This window comes from Doryrhamphus excisus, chromosome 22 (assembly GCF_030265055.1).
Source record: "Doryrhamphus excisus isolate RoL2022-K1 chromosome 22, RoL_Dexc_1.0, whole genome shotgun sequence".
Lineage (NCBI taxonomy): Eukaryota > Metazoa > Chordata > Actinopteri > Syngnathiformes > Syngnathidae > Doryrhamphus > Doryrhamphus excisus.
Genome location: NC_080487.1, coordinates 8081138 through 8104248, shown reverse-complemented (window position 1 = coordinate 8104248; position 23111 = coordinate 8081138). Strand labels below are relative to the sequence as shown.

At 46.3% G+C, this 23111-nt stretch overlaps 1 protein-coding gene across 5 annotated transcripts in view; it reads right to left on the bottom strand.

Moving 5' to 3' along the window:
* LOC131110065 (inactive ubiquitin carboxyl-terminal hydrolase 54-like) overlaps positions 1-22846 on the bottom strand; it is a 54183-nt gene extending 31337 nt beyond the window's left edge. For 4 of the 5 annotated variants that reach the window (XR_009120829.1, XR_009120830.1, XM_058062756.1 and 1 more), the window contains exons 1-4: positions 22634-22846; positions 17185-17356; positions 11440-11959; positions 2403-2495 (exon numbers count right to left, since the gene is read on the bottom strand). Coding sequence is in view for 3 of the 5 variants with exons in the window: in XM_058062756.1 (XP_057918739.1) it covers positions 2403-2495; positions 11440-11583 (237 nt within the window). In the remaining 2 variants the exon portion in view is untranslated. The remainder of the gene's footprint in view (positions 1-2402; positions 2496-11439; positions 11960-17184; positions 17357-22633) is intronic. The other variant, XM_058062757.1, reaches the window with a different exon arrangement.
* Positions 22847-23111: the final 265 nt, after the last annotated feature.

Sequence of the window (23111 nt, the reverse complement as noted above, 5' to 3'; positions counted from 1 at the left end):
TTAGACGATGTTGGCAGGGACGCCATGATAGATGTTTTCCTAGTAAAACGATCGCTGATTGGTTGATCGCGAACAAGAACGGGTGTGGGTAAAACGCGGATTGTGGATTACGGACCGCGGTATAAATAAACGATTCTGATTGGTCCATTTCAAGATTTGCAAGGATTGGTTTTCAAATTACCACCGGAATTACGCAGTCCGTGTTTTACCAACACCCAACAAGAACTGCTTTAAAAAAACTCTTGGCAGTACGGCATGCTAAAGTGCACTTGCCCGACGGGAATATTAATGATTGGATTTACTTGCCCGAATTTTGTTTTAACTTGCCCCGGGCCATCGGTACAACGTTATTGTCGAGCCCTGCTACTAACTACCAACATTTACTGCTCAGTACCTATGTTTGCTACTTACTGCCTATGTTTACTACTGACTGTCTATGTTTGCTACTGACTACCAACGTTTACTGCTCAGTACCTATGTTTACTACTTACTACCAACGTACGGTCCTTACTGACCACCTACTGTATGTTCGCTACTACTGACTACTTATGCTTGCCACTTGCTACCATGCTACTTACTATGTTTACTGTCTACCTGTTTACAACTAACTACTTATGTCTGCTACTTTCTACCTATGTTTACAACTAACTACTTATGTTTGCTACTTACTATTTATGCTTGCTACTTACTTCGTCACCGTCTCTATGCATAGCATTGTTGATTTGTTGTACCTTAAAATATAATAAAACAATAATCTAACAACATCCTTTGACACCAAAGCAAGTTTAATCCGGATCTGATCCAAATTGCACATTTAGGCCTGCACTTTACTACTACTCACTGTATATGACAAGTAAAAAAAACATCTTATTATTAGAACATTATTATTGTCATATTTGTGTGAATATGTAACATTTATTTAATCCCGACGTGCCACAGGGAAGCAGACAAATCTGTGGGACAGAAACAGTATGTGTTAGCTTAAACCGACGGGTTTGAACAGACACGGTGACAATACCTCAGCTGCAAAAGCCCACGGGTGACTCACACACGAGCATGCGCCTTCACACAAATCAAGTCCCTGCACTTTGATTTGCTGCAGGAACACACTGTGTGTGTGTGTGTGTGTGTGTGTGTGTGTGTGGTTCCAGCGTGGGCTGTGCTAGCTCAGCGCTTTCAGTCAGGCCAATTAATTACAGAGGAGTGCTGGACCGGAGACTCCGACAGTGTGTTGCTGCTGCACTACACCACATTAGTCATGGCACTCTGCCTCCACTCAGACACGTTGGTCAGTGCTGGTGCCACACATTGTCTTCTTCTTCTACGCTTGGAGTACAATCCTAATACGTATTTGAACCTAACAAAACCGACAATGAATTGTGCAGGTGTACCTAATGTTGTGGCAAAGGTGTGGAATATACATTATATGCATATAGCAGTAATATTCAACAACATGAGTGACATCAGACCGGAGCTCTTGTCTTATAGAAGATCTTCGACTAGCGTTCAACTTTTTACGTGTTACTTTTACTTTTAAGTGTTTTTGGCTGATCCCAAAAACGTAATCATACATCTTTTTGTTTTTACGTTTTCCTCTTACAGGCAAAGAATCGGAGGAAGGACTTAATTGAAGGAAGAAGTGAGGAGGAGGAGTGAAGCATGCAGAACATTACACATTGTGGGAAATTGTAATACATTTTGCCTCTTCATGGATCTGGTATTGGATCTCGTATTGGAAAATTGGTCTGGAGCAGCCACACACTTTATAAATGTTACAACAATAAATGCTACATGTTACACTTTATAAATGCTACAACAATAGAATTGAACTAACAGAGGCGCAGAGGTGTTGCCAACACAAGAAACCCATCAGAGTTCACATAGTATCTATATATAAGTACTGTCTACTCAATATCACGAACCGAAGAACGTAGGAATGTGGGGAATGCACTGTGAGAACATGCAAACTCCACACAGAGATGGCCGAGGGTGGAATTGAACTCAGGTCTCCTAGCTGAGAGGCCTGCGCGCTAACCACATGGTCATGCAGCCGTATATGTATTTATAATATACATGTGTGTCACCCAGAACAATTTAGCTGAATAGCTCCTACAATACAATACTGTTTTTATTTTACACTTCAATGTTATCACTTAATTATCCTTTTTCTATCATGTGTCACCCAGTGTAAAATCGAATCATATTGTCGTTATGACTTTCTTGTGTTCATTTACAATATGAACAGGACTAAGCAACAGGGTTTACCAGAAGAATCAATAGCCACCGTCACTGTTCGTCATCATCACTTGGTCATCACTGTGCTCTTCAATGCATTATGGGTAAAAAAAACACACACGCACACACATTAATGCAGCTGCCTCAGGCCGCTGAAATGTTTATACCTTCAGTGCGCAGAAGATGCACGAGTCCTCCATGCATTTGTGCGTGGTCAGCTGGCGAAAGCTTCTCCGGAAGATGTCCAGATGCCACAAAACCTGAAACACAACAGAGATAAAGTAAGACAAAGCAAAAAAAACCACTCAAACATCAACTAAAAAGCATCCAAAGTGGCTTGATACTGGTAAAGCTGGTCGCGATGGAAACACAAAATGTTTCTCCATACATTGTCTGCCCAGGTGCATGCCTCGTTGTCAAATATAGTGAACAGACAGCTGACAGCCCTCGAAGGAGGATCATTGGTTCCTATAAGCGGCTGGACGAGGAACCGCACGATTTCTAACCCAAAAATCACCATCACGAGCGAGCAACTTAAAATCATCGCCATGGCAACATCAGCCTGACTAATTTACCGTGTGAGGCTCACTTAGTTAATCTCCATTGATTGTATTTGCATATATAAGCTACAGGATATACAGATGTGTGTTTGTTTCGTGCCGTGGTGCACTGCATCATACGGGAGGAAGGGCAAAATATTCCACCTAATAACACCTCATTATGGGTTACCCTGCATTTCACCTTGAATAGTCTGTGTTGTGGGTGGGTTGGTCCTGGATGATGGAAGCGCCTGTCGACTCTGCGGATCCTCTGAGCAGACTTAACCACTCTCTGCCGGCATTTTACGGTCCTTAGCGGTAGTGCTGCCGTACCACACAGCGATGCAGGTGTTGAGTGTCCTCAGTGATGCGGATCCGGCGGTATTTAAAGCTGCTCACCCGCTGATGAGGTCTCCTCTTCTTCCTCATGTCCGCTACATCTCCTTTGTCCTGTCTGTGTTGAGGGTGAGGTTGTTGTCCTCGCACCAGGCCGCCAGACTCGCCACCTCCATCCTGTAGGCCGCTTCATCCCTTGTAAGGATGCATCCTACAACTGTAGTGTCGTTGGCGAACTTCGGGATGATGTCATCCTTGTGGGAGGCAACACAGTCGTTCCTTGAATTCATTCATTCATTCACCCCAAGGGTCAGGGGGGGTGGAGCCTGGAGCCTATCTCAGCTGTCTTCATGCGAAGGCGGGGTACACCCCGGACTGGTGGCCAGCCAATCACAGGGCACATAGAGACAAACAACCCTTCACACTCACATTCATATCTATGGGCAATTTGGAGTCACTAATTAACCTAGCATGTTTTTGGAATATGAGAGGAAACCGCAGTACCCAGAGAAAACCCACGCATGCACGGGGAGAACATGCAAACTCCACACAGAGATGGCCAAGGGTGGGATTGAACTCAGGTCTCCTAGCTGTGAGGTCTGTGCGCTAACCACTCAACCACCGTGCAGCCCGTTTCTTGAATTATTATCACGCTGCGCAGTGACATTTGCTTTGTTTCTGTTTGGGGGCACGTCCGGTTTCTGTTGTTATTTGGACTCTTACTGCTCTTTGTGCATCTGCAGATGTGGACCTCCCTTGAGTTGGGCGGAGCTACCTGACGGGCGCAGCTGTTGCCAATCGTCCTCATTTCCGGTCTCCTTCTTAAGGCACTGAGCTGCGGCAGGAGGGTGCTAGATTATTCCTTTATGGAAGTGACAGACCAGCTCCTAGCTGTGGCCCTGCTTCTGTGCCCCTCCAGCGCTGCTCACGCCTCGGCCACGCACCCTCCTACCCGTCCGGTAGCCCGTTGGCCTCTAAGACTGCTCACTGTTCTTTCTGGTAATTTGTATTGTGCCTGCATGCACTCTGTCACGAAGCCCCGTCTTTTGTGTTCCGTTGCCTTTAGTTAATTGCGTCTCGCTCACCTGGACAATTAAAGCTGTAAAACCTTACCTGAGCCTGCTGTGTTCTGCATCCTCGGATCCGACCTCTTCGCCACGCGGCCAAGTCGTGATAGAATAATCCAGCCAATGCTATGGATCCCACGGAACACCAGTAGCTCGAGTTTGCCCTCAAGGCCCAGGGGCAGATGATCAGCGACCACGAGCGGACATTACAGGACCTTTCCATATTGGTCCGCGACATGCACGCCCGCATGACTGGCACGCCTGTGGCCGCCCCCTCGGATGCCGTTCCGCCACCGGCCACAACATCGTCGGAGCTCCAACTGGTCCCACGAGAGCCCAATATCCCTCACCCTTCCAGGTATGAGGGTAATTTTGGCAAGTGCAGACTATTCCTCCACCAGTGCTGCCTCGTGTTTTGCCAGCAAGCGCAAACCTACGCCACCGACTCTGCCAAGGTGGCGTACATAATTGGTCTTCTGACTGGACGCGCCGCCAAATGGGCCATGGTGGTGAGCGAAAACAAGCCGGAACTCCTCTCCAGCTTACCCCTGTTCGTTGGGGAGCTCAAGAACGTGTTCGACCACCCGGTCAGAGAACGAGAGGTTGGACTGCGCCTCCTGATCACTCAATCTCCTTCCGCATTCTCGCAGTGGAGAGTGGCTGGGATGAAAAAGCCCTACGGTGCGTTTTCCTGGCCAGCCTTAGTCCCCGTCTGCTGGACGAATTGGAGACCCGTTCCTTCGAAGAGCTCATCTCCCTCGCCATCAGAATGGACAACCGTCTGCGGGAGCGCAGCCGTCAGTGTGGTGGGGAACGCCCCCAGCTACTCTCTCACCCCCACGAAACTCTTGCACTTCCGCCTCCACCGTCGATGGCTTCACCCACCAAGAGCATCGGGGAGGCGGTTCCTATGCAGCTGGGAGCCAACTGGATATCCGCCGCGGATAGACTTCGCCGTCTGCGTCTTCGCCTCTGCCTCTACTGCGGCGCTGTGGACCATCCAGTCTCCCACTGCTCCAGCCAGCCAGCCACTCGACGTTCGTCTCCTACCAAGAGCTCATCTGTGGGCGGACGATCCCCCCCTCCCTCCTCCACTGCTTCCGTGGCCGCCTGCAAGTGGAAGGTACGTTGTCTTGGGGAAGGGAGGGGCACCTTGCTATTTCTGCCCTTGCCGACTCGGGCGCTGACGAGAACTTTATAGACAGTGGCTTGGTAAAGGAACTTAATATCCCCACTGTGTGTGTTGAGAGATGCAAAAATGTGCGTTCTTTGGACGGACGCCACTTAGCCAGCATCACGCACCAGACACGCCAGGTCTCACTCCTGCTGTCTGGCAACCACCGGGAGTCCATTTGTTTTTTGTTATCCCCTCACACCTCCTGTAGTTCTGGGTCTCCCTTGGTTGCACCGTCACAGTCCTTGTATTGATTGGTCCACTTTTAAAATAGTCAACTGGAGTTCATTCTGCCATGCTAACTGTCTCCGCTCCGCCTCTCCTCCGGTCTGTCCTTCGAACCCTTCTCCTGTCTCGCCTGACCTATCTCTGGTTCCGGAGGAGTATCACCCTTTTAGGGAAGTCTTTTGCTTCCCCCTCACCGCCCCTACGATTGTGCCATTGACTTATTGCCCGGGGCGCCGCTTCCTTCCTCCCGACTATACAACATTTCTAAACCCGAACAGAAGGCTCTCGAGGAGTACATCTCCACTTCCCTCACTGCAGGGCATACCCGGCCATCCTCCTCCCCCTTGGCAGTGGGGTTCTTTTTTTGTCCAAAAGAAGGAAGGTTCCTTGCGCCCATGTATCGACTTTAGGGCACTCAATGCCATCACGGTAAAAAATAAATACCCTCTCCCTCTCCTTGATTCCGCCTTCACTCCACTTCACACTGCCACCATTTTCACTAAGTTGGACCTACGTAGTGCCTCCCACCTCATCCGTATTCGGAAGGGGGATGAATGGAAGACAGCCTTTAACACGCCATTAGGGCATTTTGAATACTGCGTCATGCCTTTTGGTCTTACTAACGCCCCTGCAGTTTTCCAATGCCTCATTAACGATATCTGACGCGACATGATTGGCCACTTTGTTTTTGTTTATCTTGACAACGTTCTTATTTACTCCTCATCCACCATACAACACCTGCAGCACGTTCACCTTGTCCTCCAGAGGCTCTTGGAGAACCGTCTGTTTGTCAAGCCTCAAAAGTGCACTTTTCATTCACCGTCAGTTCCTTTTCTGGGGTTTATCGTGGAGAAGGGGCAACTGAAACCGGACCCTGCCAAGATCCAGGCTGTGGTTGACTGGCCCACTCCTACATCTAGGAAGCTGTTACAGAGGTTTCTGGGTTTCGCCAACTTTTACCGGCGCTTTATTCGCGACTTTAGTAAAGTCGCCGACCCTCTGAACAAGCTGACATCTGCCAAGGTTCCGTTTTCCTGGTCACCGGGGGCCGATTTGGCCTTTCGGCACCTCAAGTCCTTCACCTCTGCACCTGTTCTGGTTCACCCTAACCCTTCTCTCCCGTTTTTCGTTGAGGTGGATGCGTCCGATACTGGCGTAGGGGCCGTGCTCTCCCAGCGCTCCAGCTCTGACCAGACGCTGCACCCCTGCGCATTTTTCTCCAGGCATCTATCGCCCGCTGAACGCAACTATGATGTTGGCAATCGGGAGCTGTTGGCGGTGGTCCTCGCCCTGCAGGAGTGGAGGCACTGGTTGGAGGGCACTGCACATCGTTTGTCATCTACACTGACCACAGAAACCTTTCATACATCCGCTCTGCCCAGCGCCTCAACCCCCGCCAGGCCCGGTGGGCTCTCTTCCTCCTTCCTCCTTCCTCTTCAACTTCACTCTGACTTATCGCCCAGGTTCCCTAAACGGCAAACCAGATGCACTCTCCCGCATGCATGCACCACAAGCTGAGGACCCAACACCTGACGCCATCCTTCCCCAGTCCTGCATCGTGGGTGAACTACAGTGGGAGATCGAGAAGAGGGTGGCTGAAGCCAGCGGGGACACCCCTCTCCCAGCGGGCTGCCCTCCAGGCCGACTGTTCGTCCCACGGTCCCTGCAGTCGGAGGTCCTGACCTGGGGCCAGTGCTCTAAGATCGCCTGTCACCCCGGAGCCAGATGCACAGCCTTCCTCCTGTCCCAGCGCTTTTGGTGGCCTCCCTCCACGCCGACACAAAGAGCTTCGTTGCTGCCTGCTCAGTCTGTGCCAGAAACAAGTCGTCCAACAAACCATCGGCAGGCCTGCTTCACCCTCTCCCCACCCCCTCTCGCCCTTGGTCGCACATTGTCTTGGACTTTGTGACAGATCTGCCCGCTTCGAGGGGTTTCACGGCTGTTCTTACGATTGTGGATAGGTTCACGAAGTTTGCTCATTTTGTTCCCCTCCGCAGAATCCCCTCTGCCCTGGAGACAGGGCAGTTCCACCGGCTTCAGGCGGGACGCCGGTTACTCTAAGCGAGCTTAACCCACCACCAGTGCCTCCTCCCCCTCCTCGCCTGGTGGACGGACACCCAGCCTTTACAGCCAGGTCTATCTTGGATGCCAGGAGACGGGGCAGGTACCTCGTGGACTGGGAGGGTTACGGTCCCGAGGATCGCTCATGGGTCTCCCGGTCACTTATCCTCGACCCTACCCTCCTATCCGATTTTTACCACAAGTTCCCAGACAAGCCAGGTTGTCCGCCTAGGACCACCCGTTGAATTGGGAGAGGGAATACTGCCACGCTGCGCAGTGACATGTGCTTTTACCTTGTATTTCTGTTTGGGGCACGTCCGGTTTCTGTTGTTATTTGGACTCTTACTGCTCTCTTTGTGCATCTGCAGATGTGGACCTCCCTTGAGTTGGGCGGAGCTACCTGACGGGCGCAGCTGTTGCCAATCGTCCTCATTTCCGGTCTCCTTCTTAAGGCACTGAGCTGCGGCAGGAGGGTGCTAGATTATTCCTTTGTGGACGTGACAGACCAGCTCCTAGCTGTGGCCCTGCTTCTGTGCCCCTCCAGCGCTGCTCGCGCCTCAGCCACGCACCCTCCTACCCGTCCAGTAGCCCGCTGGCCTCTAAGACTGCTCACTGTTCTTTCTGGTAATTTGTGTTGTGCCTGCATGCACTCTGTCACGGAGCCCCCTCTTTTGTGCTCTGTCGCCTTTAGTTAATTGTGTCTCGCTCACCTGGACAATTAAAGCTGTAAAACCTTACCTGAGCCTGCTGTGTCCTGCATCCTGGGATCCGACCTCTCCGCCACGTGGCCAAGTCGTGATAATTATTTGTCTAATTTTAGCTGTAAAAGTGTTATATCATAAACATCAGACCACATCAAACTATGGAATTTAATTTGACAGTTTTGTTGTTGTTTTTTTACTAAATAAGACATCCAACGTGCAAGTCATGTTGCCAGTTTGTATATTAAAAGTTGAAATACTGAGAAAGCAACTGGTGGGCCGGATTCAAATGCTTGGTGGACCGCATGTGGCCGTAGTTTGCCCATCCCAGGTGTAGAAGATGGGGCTGAGGACACATCCCTGTGGAGTTCCTGTGTTGGTGGTTGGTGGTGATGCTGGCTGATGTCCTGTTACCGATCCTGACAGAGCTAGTGGGGATGGGGTGAGAACCAAGCATAGACTGTTTGTGGGGGATTACCGTGTTGAAGGCGGCGCTATAGTCCGCAAAGAGCATCCTGATGTTGGAGTCTTTTGTTTTGGAACAGCAGTGATGGCATCCGAAGTAAATCTATTGGGACTGTAGGTAGACTGCAAGGGGTCCAGGTAGGTGGCTTCTTAGGGAGGGGCACCATGGTCATCTGGAAGGCTGTCTGCAGAGCTGATGGTGCCGGTGGTGGTGTTGTCGGTGCTGCAGGCCTCCCCACATCTGCCCAGAGTCAGCAGTTGAATAGAATCCAGTCATCCAGCATCAGAGAAGCGTGATGGCTTCCCTCATACTGGGCAGCTTTGTACTTAGCTTCATTGCATTCATGAGTACGCAGGACAGTGGCCGTGTTTATCCAGGGCTTCTGGTTCGGAAACGTCCTGACTTGTATGGTGAGCACAATGTTGTCAACACAAGTGCTAATGTACCCAGTCCTGCAGAGTGCACTCACTCTGCACATTCTTTGTCTTACCTTCCTTCCCTTCCTAACTTTTAATCTGTCAGTTGCTAGCGTGCACTGTTTTTATTTTTTAGATCCTCCTCATCCATCTCTTTCTTGTACTCCTCCATCATCTCCTCCATCTCCATCATCGGCCGCTAAGCTTTTGCCCCATCTCGTGTAGAGCTTAGTGCGTTCTCCATCTCCTCATCTGAAGAGTCAGGGCTTGTGTGTGTAGGTGTGTGTCCATGCCAGCTGGACGTCTTGAGGTCTGTATGTGTGTGTGTACAGCCGAGAAATGCAGCATCGGCGATGCAGAGTAAGCATCTCTGCAAACACCCTCTCTCTCAAACGATGCCAAAACCAGAGCAGAACATGCAAACTCTCATTAATATGGAGCTTATCTCGCTGTCACGTTTAATTATCAGTTAAATGCGTGCATGTGAATGATGGTGCTTTAACTTGTCGTGTACAAAAAGTCCACTCGGGGCGCTGTACCCTTTGCCTGGTCCAAACAAAAGAAGTACAGTATGCTGTCAAGTTGAAACAAGCAGAGCATTTCTACTCCTGAACCACTCCACACAAAAGGGTGAAAATTTGTCAAGACACACACCTCTACTGTGTTGTATGTGCTATTATTATTAAACCCCAAAGTTTGCCTCTCCCCTGCCCCAAAACTAGAAGACTACTATGGCAATGATGCTAAGCCGCACACACACCCTAAGGAGGTAGAATAATAGCAAATACTACTAAATAACCAACAGAGAAGACAGACCTTTGGAATACAAGCAAGTAACAGAGTACCGGGTCATCACAGGAAGCGGGTGATTCACCATAAGGCTGTCGTTGGTATCTTGGAGCATAAAGAGCAACCAAGGGAAGCAGAATAAACCAACAACTACAAAACAGAGCAGCTGAGCTAAATACGACGGCTAATTATACTTCAGAGCCAGCTGCAGTAATAGCGCACGCAAGGAAAGTAAAGGCACAGCTTACAGTGGCAAAACAGGAAACAAATACAAAATAAAAGCACAGAACAGAAAAAAGTGATGATAAATTCTTTTGCCATTGATAATTATGTTGGTATTATTTTATGCATGTAAAACTATAACTCATTCATTCATTCATTTTCTAGCACCTATCCTCACAGGGGTCGCGTGGGTGCTGGATCCTATCCCAGCTGTCTTCAGGCGAGAGGCGGGGCACACCCTGAACTGGTGGCCAGCCAATCACAAGGCACATATAGACAAACAACCATTCACACTCACATTCATACCTATGGACAATTTGGAGTCGCCAATTAATTTAGCATGTGTTTGGAATGCGGGAGGAAACCGGAGTACCAGGCGAAAATCCACGCATGCACGCGCAACATGCAAACTCCACACAGAGATGGCCGGGGGTGGAATTGAACTAAGGTCTCCTAGCTGTGAGGCCTGCATGCTAACCACCACCGCTGTGCAGCCCCCAAGGCAAAATGAAATACCAAAAAGACCACAGAATCAGATATTTACAATTGGACTTCAGAGTCCATATTTTGATGTAGATTTCTACCAGCTGTCTGCAACCCACCCCGGATGGATCCTTTGAGTCCCAACCCGCTGGTTGAGAACCACTGATTTAGGACACCCCAGCCTAATTTGACTGTATGTGGTATCTTAAAGGATTCTGCCTTGTCGCTGCAGTTTCGGCACATTGTGGCATCTTTTTGTCAAACAATTCAATTCCAGTAATCAGTCTAAATGGGACACAGTAGAGTAGATTGTTCTTTTAGGGACAGCCCTGCTGTACCCGTAAGTTGCTAAGAGGCCTAGTACTGGATCTCTGTTATGGCTTGGATCAGGCTTTTTCGGTATCTCTGTGTAAAACAGGCAAATTATACACTGTATCATACCTATTCAATTATGAATTGATCAATAGATAACATGGGCTAGGGTCCTTATAGTCCTTATAGTTTCCCCTGAATCTTTTTGTCATTTGTCATCAATTTGTACAATTGTACGCTCCCAACTTGCATGGCTTTGGAACTCACAAATGGATAAAACATGTCTACAGACACACTACAATCTTGTAGAATTTCCTCCCATTAATCGGGGTCACAACACGAGAACAAGCACAGCATTAAACCCAGAGGCCACATCAGCGACTTCATATCACTGACTGCGTGTCACTGACCTGCAGAGCGCTGTTCAGAAAGCAGCTGTTCTGTCCCGGCTCGTTGCTCAGGCCTTTGCTTGGCGCGAAGGAGGTCATGGTTCTCGGGGTCGCCAGCCCCTGCACCCCGCCACCGGACGCAAAGTAGTTCCTCTTCCACGACATCCCTACCTGGACGCTCCCGTTCCCTCGGCAAGGTAGGGAAGGGACCGAGCAGCGGACAGAGCAGCAGTTTCTATGTCACTCCCATAAGAGTAAAAGAGGGAGATTGAGAGAAAAACAGAGACAGAGGAGGGAGGAGAACGAAGGATCGAGGAGACGCGCTGTGACTTGGATGGGGATTTGGCCCCCATACAAGCCGGCCCCTGTCCAGCGGTGGTTTTACCCCTTTAGAATCTGAGTGCTTGCTGCCAGAGTCTCTGTTGCCGTTTGTTTGTCACTCCTTTGTCACTTCCTTTGGCAAGTTGACTACTTTGGTCAGATAATTGTTGTTTGGGCCGGCCAGATGCTCCCATGTCCTCTCATGTCCTCTTCACTGGACCTGGGAGACACAAGGACCAAGCTGTGTCAGCGCACAAAGGTCAAACCCTGTCTGCGTTTTCCAGGTAAACATCCATAGACACCCTTTGTAACAAAAAGTATGTCCGTAAGAATCTTACAAAAACACAACATATGAGGTACAAACCCTTAAGTCTTAAGGATTCTGGTCATTGTGCAGAATTGAAGGCTGATTGGCATCTTGAAGTAATAATGGTGGCTAACAAGGAGTCCATGATCTGGCTGAAACCGCCACTGATTCAGGTTCAGTCACTACGTAGTTACTACACCGTCATGAGACTTCCCAGGGTCGTGGAACTGGAACCAATCAATGTGTGCTCCAACACTTCGGTGAACACTTCTTAAGAACCATGACAACGGGTCTGGCTTATGGCTCCACCTCCTTCATAAGGAGGAACAGGAAGCCAGACACGAAATAGGTTTAGTGGCTCCAATTGGGTTTTAATTTGGTGGAAACAAACCCAAATGGCTTGATGCTAAACGTTGCTGACCCGTTGGTCTAGTTCAACGAGTCTGTAGCCACGTATACATAAGGAGTTTTCCAAATGGAATCTTTCCGAATGACTTTTCCGAAAACAGTGGTATACATGGAAAGGAATATTCCAATCTCTTGTCTACATGCGCCGCTATAATCAAAAAGAATAGTCAATGGGGCATGTGCAGTAAAACGTAAACATCAACATCATGTGATACCGGCTTCCCCGAGTTTTACTTTCAATTGTTGGAATAACTCCGTATTGTTTTTCGTTTGTCCGGTCTTGAAATTAGTTTGGATCAAAAACAAACTTCGCATAGCAGTCCATTGCCAATTGCTTGCCTCCATTTTTAAAACTGAAGAACATCTCAAGCTGCGTGTTACGTCATGTCTGAGCATGCGCTGAAAGAATGTACCCGGGATCAATTTAAACAGGAAAAGATTCTATTCAATCTTGCTAATATTTTATAGTTAAACTCAGGACATGTTTTATATAGATATTTATTTTCTTTTTTAAGAAAAACTGGACTTGAATAAAGCATAGAAGAGTTTAGATTCTGTTCCACAGGTGGCGGTAATGCACACCGAAAGCTACTTGCTAACCGCCAATAAACAACAGAAGAAGAAGAACGCACCCTGACAATCAGATTGGGGAAAGGAATATTCCACCCCTGTGAATCTGATTACATATTCATTCGGATTGGCGCTTTTCTTTCAGAATGAGGTGTATACAAAGGTTCAATTCTTTCCGTTTGAGCAAATAAACCAAATGCAATCGGAATATTTGGGTCCATGTATACGTGGCTAATGTCTACCTGTTAATGTCCCGATCCATCCGTCCCTCATCTGTGAACAAGAACCCTGCGGTACTTCAACTTCCCCACTTTGGGCAGGATCTCTTTGGGACTTACCCTTGTCCGGGTAAGAAACTTGGACTCTGATGTCCATCTGCGTCCACTTTCACCAATCAAATAAATGAGCCTTGTATTGTCAGGTATCGGTCTAAAATGTTGCATTTGTTGTCCAAGACTGATGGATAAAGAGCCGTAAAACTGGCTCTTTTAGAAGTAAGGAACAATTCTACACTGAACTGTACTGTCGAGCGTTATATTAAAAGGTCGACATACTGAATGTGATTTTCATCAGATGGTGCCAATGAATCAGCTTTCCCTCTGAGGTCGGCTTGACATAGCACCAGTGCACCGAAATCATTTCATAATCACTACTTAGCGGCAAAATCTGCCTCCGTGTGTTGATGTACGTACACAAAATTGCATAACACCTCGAGACTCGGGCTAGTGGGCATTTGCCGCTTCTGGCAACATCTTCCTCGGCCTCACCTGACTCGTTGCCAGCTTGCTTTGGTGGCACAGCACCCCCCTTTTTCTTTGGAAAGAGGCCAGTGGTCCGTGGGGCTTTGTGGTAAAGATAATCTATCTATACATCTCGGTATATATCTATCAGAACATCATACATAAAACCACAAATCCACTTTGCCAACAGGATTTATGGAAGGATTTGCCAGTCATGGCTGTGTTGGCGATTTTTGCCTCCCCCAAGCAGTATTCAGAGCTTCTGTTTCAGCATACACCAACTGTTTGTGTACGAGTGTATGTCCCGCCGAGTGGGTGTGGAGAGTGCGATCACACATTCTCCTTCTGACTGCACTCTACAGCCTCCAACAGCCCAGCACGATCGCTCTGGCAAGTGCTTTTATATACGACCTCTATCTGTGTACTGGTGGGTGTGTGTGTTGTCGGCTAGTTACCATGGAAATAGGCCAAGCGAGCAGGCACGTGGGAGGCAAAGCCGAACCATGTGATATTAACGCACACAAACACATGCTGGTTTGAGACACACACACATGTAGAGACACATGGGGCCAGCAAGTGATGATGATGTGTATTGATGCTGCAGAGTTCCTGGAAGCCACACTGAGTCAAGGCACCAGTCAATCAAATCCCCCGACCGTGCACTGGCGCCCAGGAGGAACCAGTAGAATAAGGTGTTCCAGCATCGGGAGTAATGTCGTTCAATGCATGGATGTCCAAACTTTTACCAGTGAGGGCCACATGTAGAAAATGTCAATGATGTGGCAGGTCATGCTGATAAATTAATTTATGAAAGACACTATATAACAGGTCCTGTTATACGTATATAACAGGTAGTCCAAACAGACTACCTCATATGAATATCAAATGTAATGAAACACTGCGCATCAATTGTTGGGAGACCGTGACTTCTAAGATTAATAATACATCCAATCCATCTACATGAGGGGTGCGCAAACTTTTTGATTCGCGGGCCGCATTGATTTAACAAAATTGACAGGGGGGCCAGACTATATATTTTACACGTAACAGTCTACCTGGAATTATTGTATCTGTAAAAGTGTCATGCAATCTGTTACATGTGCACTTTGAGATCATTTATTTGATGTGAAGTGCATGATTATTATTATTATTATTATTATTATTATTATTATTATTATTATTATTATTATTATTATTATTATTATTATTATTATTATTATTATTATTATTATTATTATTATTATTATTATTATTATTATTATTATTATTATTATTATTATTATTATTATTATTATTATTGTTATATTATTATTATTATTATTATTATTATGTGCCTGTGTCCCTTTTTTCAGGAGCACTTTGTAAACAGCAGACCACGACAAATAACCAAATTGATAAAACAGCTACTTCAACCATCAAAAGGTTGGCACAAGCCATGATGCCAGGTTGTATGTTGAGTTTAAATGAAATACTTCTACATCATCTGTGTGGTACCACACTTGTAGTCATCGTCATTGTCAGGAAATTCTAGACAGCTCTACTGAAACAGGGAAAGGAGCTGACAAACGTCTACATGAATGAGCATCTGACAAAGCGTAATGCTGAAATCACCAAGAAAGCAAGGAAAAGGATCCAAAGTACTTGGCGTGCCAACTGCTAAATTTTCATCAGGCTAAATGATGGACCGGAAGCCAGAGTGCTTGTTGTCAAAAAAATCAGGGACCTAGAAAAATAGTAAAAATTACTCCAACATGGAAAAGGAAAACAGCTCAAACATCATCAGTATGACTGTTGTCATTACACGAATTGTTATTACAATTCAAGGAACCTTCCAAAGTAATCACAATCTCTGAAAGTTGGATGAACGCAAACAAAGGCATGGACTTTGAGCAGGAAGGCTATGATATGATCTGTGTTCACAAGAACGACACATGGGGAGGAGGAGTGGCTGATTATGTGGACAAAAATCGGAACTACAACAATTGAACCATTGAAATCAGGAGAGAACTCAAGTATCAGATCAAAACAACCTTTATTGACATTAGTCCACAATAATTTTAATACGTGGAGACTACAATATTGATCTTCTGAATCCACATAAGAATAAGGTAATAGATGATGTCATAGACTAACAGACCACTGTGCCAACTTAATGGATAATATATTCACCAATGACTTTGATAACAACACTACTAGTGGCCTGATAATTACTGACACCATCTTCCAGTGTTCACAATTTACAACCATCAGACAGACTACTGTATGTTCTGCACTATAAGATGCACTTAAAAGTCTTTAATTTGATTTAAAAAAATCAACGGTACACCTTATAATCCGGTGCACCTTATGTGTGCACCGATGAGTTCCAAAATTGATAATGTTGTTGGTCTACTTCGCTAAGCGCTCCACTTGTCTGTCGGACCCTTTCCCGCTGACACAGGGACATAGTACCGACGCTGGCATCGATGAACCAATCAGAGAAGTAAACAAAACACATATTGGTACGTCCATTCACTTTTAAATGTTCGCTTTCCTCAATCAACTTCTTACTTTTGCACAAGCTATGGTTCTATTGGAAGATTAGATTAGGAAATGGATGGATGGCCCCCATGTTTGCTGTCACGTTAACCCAGGGGTCAGCAACCCACGGCTCCAGAGCCACATGTGGCTCTTCAGCCTCTTTGTGGTGGCTCCCTTCGCAATGCTCAAGTATATTTTTAACAACCGAATGTGGAAAATACGCATCTTTGTAATGAGTTTTGAAAAAAATCTGACTTTCTGTGAGAGCCTATACTTGATCACCTCTGCATTTTCTCCTCTGAATTACCCTAATACCCCAAAATTCCCTCCAAATCTGGTAGTCAGTCAAAATCTTTGGTGACTCGCAATTGGCTGCACTTTTCTTCAGACGTCAGGTATTGAGATCTAACCAAGATGATACTATATTTGTCACGATTGGGCTTCACCCCCTTGTGCCAGCTTTCTTAGTTTTCCTCTTTTCCTCTGTTCCTGGTTCATGCCCTTTTGTATTCACTTCCTGTGTTGCTCTGTTCTGTGTTCCGTTGCTTTCCAATATCTCCCGCACCTGTTTCCCATTTTCTGTGATGCCTATTTGGTTCAGGTGCACGCTCCTTTCGTGGTTGGGTCATTCTGTCACGTTGGGTCATTGTGGTTTTTATGTTGGACATGCTAGCGAGTGGTGCTGCTGCATAGCATTGGCAATAAATACATTTTTACCTGCAATTGGGTCCTCTATGCATCCTGGGGTTGATACACTACATGACCATGTCCGAACGTGACAGAATGACCCAACCAGACGACGACCAAGTGGCAGCCCCAGTGGTTCCCAAGGCCTGGCTCCCGTGCCCAGCGGCTTGACGCCGCAAACCCCCACCCGAGCCCAAACCACTTCTGAGGTACCTTGTGGCGCCGGTCCGGGCAGCAGAGCAGGCCTTCCCTGGTTCCAAGTCCAGCGGCTTATGGCGTCTGGAATCCACCTTGGGAAGAGGGGGCTAGTACGACCAGCCGGTCATCGGAGGACGCATTTTGGCTATTTTGGCAGCCATACGGATATTTCACCCAACATGGATCCCTATCAGTCACAAAACGGATGCAATTAGTCGCCCATGAGGAACTTTAAAGACTCTCGTCTTTCTCTCAATGCCCACCACCACCCTCCCACAGTCTGCTCGACTCTGACAAGCCCTGGCATTGTTGTCGGTGTTTCTGTCACCGTGCAGCTCGGGGACGTTGACACCGGTGTCACCGATGACGATGGCTCACTCGCAGACGCTTACTGCAAAGCAAAGGTCAAAATGAACCTCCATTCACATTTCCTGCGGTGACCTCGACTCATTCATTATTTTGATGTTGTTGTTGTTGTTGTCTCCATCTACCCCTCCTCGAAAAAAATACATCACATGCATGACCTCACGTGCGTGCACACACAGTGGGTTCCCTGTAAGTGGGTTACGTGTAACTTCAAATAGCCCCTGTTGACAATAGGCAGGGTTCATCCTGCCTTCTGTGCTTCCATCCTAAATGTGTGGAAACATGCAGTAGGCACACGTGCTGATGATTTTTTTTTTGGTTGTTGCAATCGTCAAGGTCATTTCCCATAAAGCGTACGTGAGGGAGCACATGCATGCACATTAATACTTATGTGCATATGCGTTGCAGCACATATGCACAGGTCCAATCACACCCGCAGAATGTGTTTAATATTTAGGCTATTACATAAGCATCCTTATTTACATGCCAGGATTGGTGAGGATTTTCAGCGAGGAGACAATAAGGAATGGATGTTTAAGATTTAGCGGCAGAAACATGTGGGATGGCACTCTGTTGATGGTAAAGGTCAAAGGAGACGGCGGAGCGTGCGTTCCTTATCCTTTCCTTTCCTCATCCTCTGCTATCGCTTAATCTGCTCTTCCTTAAAACCGCAACCTCTCATAATCTCCTACATTCCGACGAAAAGCTGAAATGTCAACAAGAAGGGGGGGGGTGCCTTCAGTTGCACACTCCCAGGGAAAAATTAGCTTGCGCAGACGGTGATTCACTTTTGACAGCTCGCCCCGCAAATAGACACCGTGAATCATTTGCTTTTTTCACATTGTTAGCAAACGCCAGAACACCAAGGCCGGACACTTTTGCTGTGGAGGTCATGTGTGTGTCGTAAACTGGAAAGTGGAACTGCACCCGTAACGCCATTACACCTACAGTTGCTGAATACAGTCAATGTCTATGTCTACGGTGGGTATCAGATTGGGGTAGGATAGGTTTTGACTGTGGAGATTGGATTTAGAGGTGAAAACAACATGAAAAACAGAGAGTAGTTTATGTGTGGGGAAAAAAACAAATAATTGTGAATCTGATTGCAATAAACTTTTGCTCACATGAAAAAAATAAGGTGATATCGTCTAAATCAAGGGTTTCCAAACTTTATTTAAGAGGAAGTCTTATAGACATCTCTGACTATGTTTGACTCTTGTCACATAGACACATAGGAGTCTGAAGAAATTGACATTTTTTCCCAAATAAAAGGTATGAAAGACACCATGAGTAATGTAATTGCATGCAACGTGGTGTCAGTCATGTAATGCCATAGTACATATGTGTACAGGATGTAGTATGTTTTTACATTTTTTGTACTCATTCTTAAGCATGTCAGCATTATTCAACTGATTCCCTTACAAAAAACGATGGGAATGTAGGAACCTTCACCTACACTCTCCAGGATCCAGGTATTTCAAATTTAAAAATAACAAAAACTAAAACATCAAATTCCCATCCATACAACCATCTTATTAGGTATGCTGGAGCCTGTCCCAGCTGTCTTAGGGCGAGAGGCGGGATTCACCCTGGACAAGTGGCCAGCCAATCACAAGGCACATACAGACAGACAACCATTCACACTCTAATTCATACTACGGACAATTTGGAGTCGCCAATTGAGCGGAGAATCGATCTACTGACTGTGTGGCTAACATGCTAACCACTCTGCCAATTTGAAAAATATAATTTAATTTTTCTTAAATATTTCAAAATTATGTTATTATAAATACATTTTTATGTTATTATTATTGTCTCATAAAATTATGACTTTTTTGGTTACCTCACAACATTTTTGTGGTAATATTTTGACTTTGTTTTTGTCAATTTACTGATGATTTTTCCATTTTTGTTGGTGTTAATTGTGTTTTTAGAATAAGCCGTAAATGGCCGCCGGGCCGAATTTTGGTGGTGCATCAGACCCAGATGCTCTTGGTCTTATATTCATCTTTTCACGTCAAACCCAAATGTTTTCAGTTTACAATTAAAATGTAGGAATTGGTTTCACTGGTCCAGTACTTCCGGAGACCTTAGCTTTGTGGTATCGGTAATACCTATAAATATATCGCAGTGATAATTAATTAATTTTATTTTTAGGTTATGTCGAGGGCCGATAAAAAACTAATTGCGGGCTAAAAATGGCCCCCATATCGCACTTTGGACACCCCTGATTGTAAACATTCAGCCAATGTGTGTAATCCCATATTATTGTTTGCAAGGTCTGTTTTATATCAGATAAGCGATAAAAACCTTTCCTTCTCAAATCAATGACTCCAAAATACTAAATAATAATAAAAGTCAAGTACAAATGATTATTTCCGAGCAGGTGAGGTTGTTTTAAGGGGTTGCAGTGGGGCCTCCGCCCATCAAACATTGCCCCCGATGAGTACAGATAGCAGTTATTTAATAGGCCGTAAAAATAAAAAAATACAGTAAATTCACAAAGCCGTTATGCAAACACTAAAAGATGCCCGTAAAACAGCTCAGGTGCCCTATTTGTACCATTTAAAGTCTTTTTTTTTTTTATTTGTCATCCTTCAGGCTCATTTTCACTGCAAACAGAACCGTCAACAGTCAGAGAAGTCTAATCAAGTAGATCTTTTTTCGCTCGTCCCAAAGCTAGAATATTCTTAGTATATAAAACTTCCTCCCAGTCTCCCTGAACACAATTCCCCCGGATGAGCCACAGTGGCAACAAACACAGGAACATTTGTGAAAAAAAATAAAACACTGAAATACATCCAATTTAGCTTTATGGCTGACTTCCAAAGCTGCACGTTGGCTTCAGACAGCATTGTAAACCTACAGTGATACAATGTAAACCATGCTCTACATCTTGGAAGACATGCAGTATATGTTATATTTATGTATTGAAAGTGTGATGGAATTTAGACAGCATAAAAGTGGTTTTCGTAAGCCCCAATTGTGTGGTGTCGTCTTCTTCTTTCTCTTCCTCTTTCTCCTCTCTGTCCCAACCATCTCAGTCTGGCCGCTCTGACTTTATCTCCAAGACCTCTAACATGTAATGTCCCTCTGATGTACTCCTTCCTGATCCTATCCATCCTGGTCACTCCCAATGTGAACCTCAGCATCCGCATCCACTATCTGGAACTCCATTTTTTAAACTTCTCTTGCCATCCATCCCCAAGTGTTCTTTATTGTATTTAAATCAGGGGAACATGGAGGTTGGTCCAAAAGAGTGAGCTTATTCCTCTGGAAGAAGTCCTTCTTCAGGCAAGCGACAACTGCATCATCGTTCGGTTATCTTTACCTCACAGATGAGGACCTTCGGTCATGAGGGATGCCCCCCGCAACATCTACATATAGTCAGCTGCCGTTTGAACCCTGCACAATCTTTAGCTGCATGATGGCGCCCCCTCCATTGTGCCATCTCAGGTGAGAAGCCATCAGGACCGTCATGGTTACATTTGTTTCCTCATCAGAGAATAATACATTTTTTCCACCTCTCAATGTCCCATGTTTGATGCTCTCCTGGGGCTTTGAAGGCATTTTTCAGGCATTGTTCTTAAAAGCCTTCTGTCACAGATGGCGTCTGATGGTTGGTTATTAGACGACATTCGGCACCCGTAACCATATTCTTTGGGCCAACAATGGTCTCGTATCTTGATCCTCCATCTCAGGGCCGGTTCTACCACTTGACCGTTTTGTTTGTCTTAAGGCGTCCAAACGCAGCAACAATGGTGCGCTGCAAGAGGCCTTGCTTACCCAGCTCAACATTCAAAGAGAGAACGCTTTTTTGCCTTTGCCATCAAGAGATCATGACTATGGCTGTGTTCGAAACTGCATACTAACTACTACATACTTCCATGCCCATACTATCCACACTTCATACTGCATACCCAATCCATCAGACAGTATGCAAAGCGTTTACACTACAGCGTACTACATGATAACCCACAATGCATTGCACTCCTATTCAATTCAGCAAAATTTAATCTAGCTAGTGAGCAATACACTTCCGGTTATTTTCCCAAAATAAAACACCCCTTGCTTTTCTCATACAAAAAAACATAGTGATAAATCACTGCTTTTACTTTGAAAACAAGAAGCGAACCAACTCACAATATATTTTGCTTGACACCGACTGATCTCGTCCCGGTGACGTCATGTCGCGTTGCATCCTGGGTAATTTGGGTATGCGTAGTAAGCTGACGATAAATACTCAAAAATCGCATACTGCCAGTGTAGACACACTGCATACTCAAAAAGTTAGTATGAGTAGTATAGGTAAGTATGCGGTTTCGAACACAGCCAGTGTGAATACCTGACACTAAATTCAAACCACATTTTAGACACAATTTTGCCTCATAAAGGTTGTGCTCTTAAACTTTCCATTAACAGTATTTCACTGTCAGGCTTGTTTACAATAAATCGCTCACTCAAAAACAGTGCTATTTTTCTTAATTGGTTCCTAATGACCTATAATGATCACTCCGATTTTGCATGTGTATTTTTAGTGAAAATGTGTTAGTGTTGATACCATGTCATCATGACATCATGAAAGACACACGTCCCGAAGACAATGCAGGACTTGGACTACTTTGCACATGTGTGTGTCTGTGTAGTGTGTGTATAGTGGATCGTACCACGCCGGGGTCCTCATTGGGGGTCCAAAAGCATCAATCTTCCAACCGCAACGTTAAATTAATAATAAAGCGGCCACCCGGCTAGTGGTGGGTAGCGCGTGGATGGGCCCGGTAAGAGGCTGCGGTTTGAGAGACCGAACCTACACCGCCCACCCCAAACGTGCTGCACCTTGCCAGGGCTGTACATCAGAACACAGAGATCCGCCAACACAATGACACCTGTGATGCGGGATGACAGGGAAAGATCCGAGGCGGAAATGACTGAGCAATAAAAAGAAGTGGTGACCCTGCACAAGAACACCTGATGGACGGATCATGGCGCTGATGAGGATGCTGGCCAACACGCTGACTACACACACACACACACACACACACACACGCAGCAACCATGCAGTACACACACACGCGCGCTCGGACCCGCTCTTACTCACCCCGGATGGATGCAGCCAGGCGCCGCCGGTCTCCGTCCTCCCGCGTGTCCCACAGTGTGATTCAGCGGCAAAGAGGAGGCTGAGCCGTGGGCGTATCCACTCCACTCCACGCAGGCATTCAGGCAGGCAGGCAGGCAGGCAGGCAACTCTGTCCTCCCCATCCAGCGCTGCGGTCGCGAGCCACACCACCGCTCTCGCGATACCGCTCTCCTTCCTCCTCTTCCTCTTTCACCAGCCGCTTCACTTCAGCCGCCTGTGACGTGTCCTGAAGCTCAGCGCCATGCCGCCCCCTACTGGGCAGCATAGCAATTCTATAACGGTGTGGCGAGAGAATGACGTCATCCTGCCCCGTATAGTCTTCACGCATTCTCTGATAGTTCAAGGCAGGGCTATTCAAATAAAATGTTGTTTTTAAGCACATACTGCAAAAAAATGCGAGTCAAAGATCCTCTATATGACGGATCCATTCTCCTGTTTA